The sequence below is a fragment of the Pundamilia nyererei genome, unplaced genomic scaffold (assembly GCF_000239375.1).
Source record: "Pundamilia nyererei isolate P.nyererei 1_Seehausen unplaced genomic scaffold, PunNye1.0 scaffold00155, whole genome shotgun sequence".
Taxonomy (NCBI): Eukaryota; Metazoa; Chordata; class Actinopteri; order Cichliformes; family Cichlidae; genus Pundamilia; species Pundamilia nyererei.
This window is the reverse complement of record NW_005187556.1, coordinates 522,854-532,004: the sequence shown is the minus strand read 5'-3', so window position 1 is coordinate 532,004 and position 9,151 is coordinate 522,854. Positions and strand designations below refer to the sequence as shown.

At 40.1% G+C, this 9,151-nt stretch overlaps 1 protein-coding gene across 1 annotated transcript in view; it reads left to right on the top strand.

Moving 5' to 3' along the window:
• The window catches only part of LOC102214449 (voltage-dependent calcium channel gamma-4 subunit-like), a 19,286-nt gene extending 16,252 nt beyond the window's left edge, over window positions 1-3,034 (top strand). The window contains exons 6-7 of the mRNA XM_005745219.2: window positions 336-476; window positions 996-3,034. Coding sequence (XP_005745276.1) covers window positions 336-476; window positions 996-1,861 — 1,007 coding nt within the window. The 3' untranslated portion in view covers window positions 1,862-3,034. The remainder of the gene's footprint in view (window positions 1-335; window positions 477-995) is intronic.
• The last annotated feature ends 6,117 nt before the right edge of the window (window positions 3,035-9,151 follow it).

Sequence of the window (9,151 nt, the reverse complement as noted above, 5' to 3'; positions counted from 1 at the left end):
ATTTTTATTTAGTCTTGGAAAAATTCGAGGACTCGAAAGACATTATGTGCCATATAAAATATAATGTAGGAAACATATAAAAAGACATCTGCTGTTCCACAGCCAATTTGTAGTGTCAGCTGTGCCAAGCCTTGGTAACACTTTTATTCCTCAGAAGTGTCACAAGGCTGTTAACTTTGCACCTTCAAGTGGTGTTGAACCTCAAGAAGAAAACGCATTAATGAACCACTATTAGAAAAGTACAGACTCAGTCGTTTATCAGATTCAAGTGCACAGACTGTAAACAGCAGCACTGCAGCCAAAACAATGATGCTCTCATCTGCTGTCTCGTGCAGGTGTGGTGAGAGCTTCCAGCATCTTCCCCATCCTCAGTGCCATATTGCTTCTTCTGGGTGGAGTGTGTGTCGCTTCCAGCGGATTCTATAAAAGCAAAAGGAACATTATTCTCGGTGGAGGGATTCTCTTTGTAGCTGCAGGTAAGACTGCAGCTTTACTGTGGTTTGGGAAAAGAAATCTATATTTCCAGTCAGAGTTTGAAAAGAAGATTTTGTTTGAAGGTATGTTTGCTACATTTTTTATTAACACTAAAATGGGCAGTTTGTATTTTACCCCGGCTGACTTTGTCATCCCTAACAGATACCGTGTCCTTAAAATCTCTGTATTCTGTTACTAAAAAGAATTTCTGAACACTTAGATGCTTCTTTTTTTATTATATTCATGTAGCATGAGCCATGAAACACGACCTAGCATATACATTATACAGCTTAAGATAATCTGCAGTGCCCATGCCAGGATGAACCTATATCTATCAGTCGTAGAGTTAGATTAATGTCCTTATGTATGATGTGCAGATTGACTGTCATACTGTGCTTGCCTCTTCTCGGTGTAATTGAGAGGAAGCACTTCCAGAAAGCCTGTCTGCAAAACAATTTAATGAACCAGCAGGTTAATTTGACTCAGAGGAGCACTTGTATCTCTCTTGTATCTTTCTTTAGGCCTCAGCAACATCATTGGAGTGATCGTGTACATCTCAGCAGCACTGAGCGACATCTCCCCCAAGAAGGATGAGGATAAGAAGTGGCATTATTCCTACGGCTGGTCATTCTACTTTGGCGGTCTGTCCTTCATCCTGGCCGAGATGGTTGGCGTGCTCGCTGTCAATATCTACATCGAGAAGAACAAGGAGCTCCGTTGCCGCTCTCGCACTGACCTCTTCAAGAGCACAACGCACGCCATGCTTCGTCTGCCCAGCTACCGTTTCAGACGGCGCTCGCGCTCCAGCTCACGCTCCACTGACCCACCGCGTTCGCAGGAGACCTCGCCCGTTGGAGCTTCCAAGACCTTCAGCTTGCCACCATCTGCACCGCCATTCTCTGTGGCCACTCTGCCCAACCCCCACCACACCAGCAGCAGTGGGAGCGGAGGAGGTGGTGACATCTCCATGTACACCCTCTCAAGGGACTCCAAGCTAGGCAGCCTCGGAGGAGGTGCCCCACCTCTCTATGGCACGGTGGACCGTGCCACGCTCTACCAGCTCCACAACTACTTCCCAAAAGATTCCAGCGGCAGTGGCAGCGGTGGAGGAGGAGCGGGAGGAGGAGGAGGAGGAGGAGCAGTGATAAGCAGCAGTACGCTCCCTTCCCACTCCAAGTCCAACTTGGCAGCAGCGGCAGCTGTAGCCCAGAACGCAGCACCGCTGAGTACCTCCACATCAGCTGCTCCGACCACCCAGCCAGCCCCGATATCTACAGCCACCATGGAGCGGGACAGGGGCAACGTGGGAACCCTGGACCGACTGACAGCCAAAAGGGACCGGGATAGCAACTCAGATACACTAAACAGGAAAACGACACCAGTTTAAACTCAGAGAGAGAGGAGAGGAGAAATAGAGATGGAATTTAGAGAGGAAGAGTAGGGCTGTAAATGTGTGGGTGGCACGTCAACAATAAGGTTTCTGTCCTTGAGCCTGAGGTATCGAGCTGCCATAAATATTATTAATGTTATAAACAGTCATCAAACATCTGATGCTAAGAGCAAATTCATGACAGCCGCCTTAAAAATTGTCATGACTTTGAAACCTGTTTTGTTAATTGCACAGCAGGGGTACAGTGGAGGATTCGGGAAATGTTTCTTTTCTCTGTTTTTTATTCCTGAATTACTCACTAAATCATAGAGATACAAAACTCCCAGATGTGTAATAAAACAGCCTCCCAATGCAGCAGTTAGGTGCCTTGCCGAGGAGGCAGGGGAACGCTTTCGTTATTTATTTCCCTTATCTCAGTTTTGTCCGTTTCTACAAGGATATCTTTTTAAATCCTGAAAGAAACAGTAAAGGAAGCTTTGATGATAATCAACCCCGCTTACAAATCACTAATTTGTACACATCTTAGATCGGATTGGCCTTAAATCTACATTGTCTTTTCACAAAGCAAGACACAGAGTCCTTGCTTTTTGGTATTTTAAACTTTGCAACACTTTTTAACATAATAATTAAATTATAAAGTGGCCAGATGGTACAAGTCACAATTCTTTCTTCCATTTCTGTTTTAAAAGGACGAGAGCGTCACAGACGGGTACATTCTGCCAAGTAACAAGCTGCTCAGTGACAAGTTGACTGCCAATTGAAGGTCAACAGTAGCTCCTTAACCTCTGGACCCGAGAGAGAGCGACCTCAGCCATATCTAACGTAGATCAGAGGAGGCTGCCGCACTGTGAGCCTGATTATTTTTCACTGTGTGTCAAAGGTATTTACAGTGACAGATGGGCATTCACCACAGTTCTAAGGAAAGGAACAGCCATGGACTTACAGCTTTAGTCTTAACGCCTCCATTACTCCACTGCCAGTTGTCGCAGTAAGATACGGCAACATGATCGTTTGAGCAAGTAACTTATTTTGGCATCAAATCTTTCTAGTATTTGTTTAAACGGAAAGATTTGCGTTTCCCAAAGTGTTGCCCACAATTCTTAAACCATTGGAAAACTTTATAAAATGTAAATAAAAAACAGGAAGGAGACGAGGCAAATCTCATAAATAGATATTTTACTCACACATATTAAATGTTTAAACTGAGAAAAATCTGTCATTTTGAAATTGATGGAAGCAGTATGTCTCGAAAAAGCTGGGTCATTCCCATGTTTGTGTGCATCATCCTCTCTTACAATATTAGACGTAGGAATGCTGTTCTACATCTAATGTTGGATCCTAGTGACTCAAGTCCTGGGTCTCCTTTGTTGTGATGTCATGATGCGTCAGTTTTTTGTTTTGTTTTCCAGTTGGGAAAAGCCGGTTCAAGACATGAACTCCTCTGTGGTTTAGCATCTGGTTGGAAGCTTATGTTGCTCTAAAATCTGCATTAGTGCCAGTCTTTTTGCACTCCCTTTTTAACTGAACACTAACAGCAAGCCAGATGGTTACTTTCCCCTTTAGTCTGGAGGATGCCATGTCCTTGTTTTCCGAAAAGAAATTTTACATTTCAATTTATCTGACCTCTCAGTTTTCCACTTGGTCCCTTTTAAATGAGCATTGGCCAAGAGAAGTTGACATGATCTAAGCTTGCTTGACAGAGATTTAACCTGTGTTTGTGGATGGCACACTGATCTGTGTTTGCGCACAATGATTCCTAGATGTGTTCCTGAGCACATCCAAGGATTTTCATGACAAATTCATGCTTGCTTTTAAAGCAGTGCTCTGCGAGGGCCCAGAGAGCACAGTCGCCCCGTATTGATTTTTTGCCTTGTTGTGCACAGATTTCCCAAGAGTATCTGAAAGTTTTGATGATATTATGTAGCGCAGACGATGAGTCATCAAAGTCTTTGCAGTTTTGTGCTGAGGAACATTATTCGGATATTGTAACCCTACATGTCTAAGCTTTTTATTTTTACTCAGGTTACTGACCTGATGTGAATTAACCTAATTAGTCCCTCCACCTGTTTCTTTTTAATAATCCTCACTTTTCCAGGTATTTGTTGCTCCCATCCCAGTTTTTTGAGACATGTTGTTGCCACTAAATTCCAAATCTATTTTCCAGGAAATAGTAAAATGTCACTTTTTAACAGTTGATATATTTTCTGTGTTCTATTATGAATAAGATATAGTTTTATGAGATTTGAGTATTACTATATTCTATTTTTACTTACACAATGCATATTTGGCACATCTTTTTTCAAACATTAAAAAAAATGTGTCCAATTTACTATTTTGAAAATTAATTTGCACAGAGAGCGCTTCCCTTCTCATGCTTCCCCAACAGCAGACTCAGTATATCTTTCAGCTGCCTCTCCAGAGAACCTCTCATTGTTACATTGCTACAATCTTAGATTGACATTAGTCTGCTCTGGAGACCAACAGAGAAAATGCTGGAGAGACACCATAATACAACAGACTTTAATTTATTTGCCATAATTGCCAGTTAATAAGGGAAGAGCCAAAAATAACTTTATTTTTAAAAATAAGACAACAATAAGGAAGTGATAACCATGGTTAAAGTTGGAACATAATCACCATCACTCACTCACTTACATCTTCCTGCTCATGATTCATGGTCATTTTGTCATCTGGCAGTGGAAACATTGTTGGATGCCATTTGAAATTTGAAAGCGCTCGTACAGCTGGACGTTTATGCACTTTATGTGTGTTTTTAAATGAGTAAAACTGATTCCAGGGTTTGTATGACTGCTTATGATAACGATTTGATACCGAAGGCTCCAAGGCAGTATCTGTTGAATGTCCCGCAAAGGGCTGCAAAAACCAAGGACATGGTGGGGTTCAATTCAGTTTACACTCAGGGGATGGAGATTTAGTTAGAATCAGAAGTTACAAATTACTCTAATATAAGAGATCAGCCATTTTACTCAATATTTAAAAGTGAGCAAAGCAAAGAACGTTCTAACCATTCAGTCAGATTTGAAGTAAAAGCCTATTTTTGAGGGGGTTTATGAAATGTTGCCTGAGATTTCTAAGAAGAAAATTCTACAGCGAGACATGTACCGCATAACATGTGCTCTAAATCTGATTACTGGACTGATATGTAAAAGTCAGACTGCACTTCTGAATCAGCTGCGTTTGAAAATGAATTCAACCCAACCCCGGTGACAGAAAGTCGGAGGAAGAGGGAAAGAGAAACGAGCGCACACACCAGCTTCCGTTCCTCTTCCCTCGGTCTCTTTATTAGCTATAACTATATACTATTTCTGAAACTAGAATAATAAATGTATTATTGAGTATATTATCAACCCATTCACTAAAACAAAAGCACATAATGTCTGTAAATGGTAATCTTTGGGTTGTCTTTTCATTCTGAGTGATTATCATCTCTAGGTTACATGAGATTGTAACTCCTTGAATATTATTATCATGTTGCTGGTGTTTCTATGATCGTAATGGTTATTGCAGGGTATACATTTTTTTGTAATATTTTTATATTCGTTTCGATGACTTTTTATTTTTCTTTCTCTTGCTTATGTACACTAACAGTCAGTGGTGTCACGTGGAAAGCATGTGAACAAAAGTGAGAGGGTGTGTAAATTCATTTATATATCATCTTATTCATTTTATCAGCTTTGATTTGTTCGGGGAAAGTTGACTGAGCATGCATGCTCTGTTTCAGCAACACCCTGCTTCACCCTCACATCGCTGGGACTGGAAGCTGGCCGATAAAAGCTTCCCTGTTGGGTCAGTTTAGGAGTGGCTCCCCTGGGACAATTGGGTGTTATGTGCCTTGCTCAGGGGCACGTCAGTATTTGAAAGAAAGTAATTTTTCTTTTCTAACCATTCTACATATAACTAGACAACTTTCTGGACCACAGTTTGTTTGTTATTTTTGCTGTTGTTGTTGTTTTTTACCCAGTTGTCACTTTGAATGTGTATAATCTTTTTAGTGTAAATGTTTTTTTTCTATTCTGTTTACATGTAATTAATTCTTCCGTTGTCTTTTAGAGAAATATTTTTGAAACGTTTGTCTTATTTGCGAATAAGGTTGGGCAACTGGATCAATAGGCCCATATAACCTGTCAGCTGTTTATTATTTATGTCATTTTGTTTTTCTAATTTAGTGGTCTGCCTCTATGAAAATTCAGTTTGGCAAGACGTCGAGGTGTAAATCACAGTTACAATTAGCAGCGTTAGGATGTTCGCGTTTATTTTCTTGAGAGTGAGTTGTCATGGAGATCTGACATTATATGGTAGTGATGGCGCTGCAGAATGTCGAGTTCCTGTGAAAGTCTTTATTGTCCGACAACTTTCCAAGCTAACAAGTGATTCCAGAGCTATGCTATGTAAGCTAGCTGCATGTTGCACATCAGTACATTATAGTTTTCTGCACCTGATCACTTAAAAACCCTTTCAGAACCTGAAAGGTATCCTTCTACCAACTGCTTCATTTGGGTCTAACAGCTTGCAAATTTAGTCCAGTTTAAAATAATTCCTCATAACTATTTTGTTTGGGGTTTTTGGCAGTGAACAAGAGTGTGTGCAGCTAGGGGGAGAAGTGGCTGCTGCATACACGCCCATCCTGTATAATATAAAGGCAACTGCTGATTGTTGGACTGACGATGGCCAGCTGGCAGATTTTACCACGTCGCCCGGCCCTGTTTCCTAATGTTAGATTTTTCTTTGGTGTTTTCTCTTTCTCTAAACTATTTTACTCTCCTTCCATTTTATTCTTCTATAACCCTGATCCTCATTTCTCTCCGTCATCATTTTGTCTTCATTTCGTTGTAGGAAATGAATTGATGTTTTACTTTCTAAACATTACCAACGTAGCCTAATAATCAGTGTTTTTAATGTTCTGACTAGTGTATAACTGTAAGCGATAGACTTTATATTAATCTATTTATTTTGGTGGTGGTATGTATAGATATTCTTAATGTTATATTGTTTCAGAGTTCCTACACCTGTAACTTTGGGCTATAAAAGTCTTTATGCCTGCCTGTGACATATGCTCAGTAGCCTAAGTGCTGGCAAAGTAAATGTGGTCTGTGTTGGTGCTGTCTATGGTTTTTACACAATAATCTTTGAGTACAACAAACTACATCTTTGTTACAGAACTAAATCGACTCTAGAGCACGTCCTAATCTTGTAGTTTTGCTTTCTGCAAGATGTTTATGAAAACATGCTCAAAAGCAGAGATCTCGTTCTTTCGTTTTTAATTCATGTCCTGATGTGAAAGCCATTTTAAAGCCAGCGTGAGTCACCAGGTTCTTTTCCCAACACCTAGGCTGCTGACACAAGTCAAACATGAAGCTCTTCAGATGGAAAACTAGTAAATTTCCACTCAGCAGACTGATACATGGAAGGAACAATATGGAAAAGGGGAAGCAATACAATACAATATACTGATCCTCATTGGTAAAGACAAAAAATATAAGGTATATATAAATATATACATATATAAATATATAGATATATTCAATAAAGTTCTCTATGAAAAATGGTAGCGTCTTGTGCATTCTTGAGTGCAAATAAAATTCAAGGTATTATTGTTGAACTTGGTTAAACTGATTATCTGTTCCCGTACATGTGCATCATTGTCCTTTTTTTCACCACAGCCAATATGACTGTGGAACTATAGTACAGTATTTAATTTATTATTTCATGTTATTTATTATTGTTTTATTTGGCTTTCAAACACCCAGACAAAAAGATTAATATTAAAGTTAAAAAATCAGAGTAAAAATCAAAGCAAAAAAATTGTAAAACCATGGGAGTCAAAAGCTTGGGGAAACATTTTTGCTTCTTTTATGCTTGGAAATGTATTAGACTTAATTAATATCTTGTTTACTAACTAAACTTGTTGAAGAATTGTAACATTTTGTCCCATTTGTTTATCACAGACTGGAAAAATAGGCTCATTTATAGCATCTACCTTTTCAGTCTGTAATGCAAATGTGGTAATTCTTTGTGCTAAATGATATAATGCTACTGCATGACACAGAAGGTGTCCACACCAAATCCAACGTGATGAAAAGCAAAGTTTAAGCAGCGATTTGCAAGTAATTCCAAGCACTGTGGGATAATACCTGAAGCACAGCTAAGGGATTAATGGGAAAGGTGATCAGCTAGGGATTGCCTTCAGGAAAGGTGAAATAATGTCGGTAGATGAGAAGGCCCTTGTCATATTTTCTAAGATCTCACTTTTGTGTCTTTCTTGCCTCCAAAGTTACAAAAAACAAAGTCGTGTAAATTATTCAAGAAAGTCTGCGTGTTAGCATTCTCATAGCGACAACAGACAAGTGCTGGAGGTGGTGTCAGCCGAGACGGTTAAATCTAGGACATCGCTGGTAGTCCGCTGAGTATACACTATATTTACAATAAAATGAAAACCTTTTTTTTCCCATTTCAGCTTGGAACAGTACTCACCCAGGGTACGTCTTCTGTCATACTGGTGTTTCTGGTGTGATTTGAGTGTGAAATGAAGCAATGCTACATGATGCAGAGGTGTAGCAGTCATTATTCACCTTTGGATCTTCACTGGATGATGCAAAAATAAGCTTTTATTCTAAGGATGGATGGATGGACAGATCGCTCGAGTACTGCAGAAGAGAATAATTTTCCAAACAGTAGAGACCATGACAGCCAGTAATTAAGACGGTGCGGTCCCTTAATAATGCCGAGCTGACGTCCTCTCTAGAGAATAACACAGGGAGGGCCTGTCAGCCCAGGGGAAATGTGGCTGCTTTTAATCCATCCCGCTGACAATAGATCTGCTGACAGAGCACACAGGAGCCTGAGATGTGTTTGGTCGAAGGAGCGAGGAATTTGGTGTCAAAGTTTGTGTTTCTGTTTGCAATCATCCTGAATCAGCCTTTATGTCTTTTTGTGGCAGGAACAGGCACAGCAGCTCTGCACTAGCAGCTTCTATAATGTGAACTGTAGCTTCAGTTTGCATTCTTCCCATATCTTTGTAACTACAGACATAAGAAACCGTGTACTTTTTGTGGCTCGCTGCCCTCATTCATTTTGCAGAGAAGAGAAGGTTGGTTGAGCTCCGCTGCTTTTTCTGCTCAGTCAGTGCAACGATTCTGTTTCAGCACGGAACAATGACAACTGCACAACTGCAGGAAACTATGAGTTTTCAGTCTCGCTTACAGACTCTAAGAATAATATTATGTAATGGCTGCTCCACTTGCTTTCATATCAGATTTACTTCTTTAG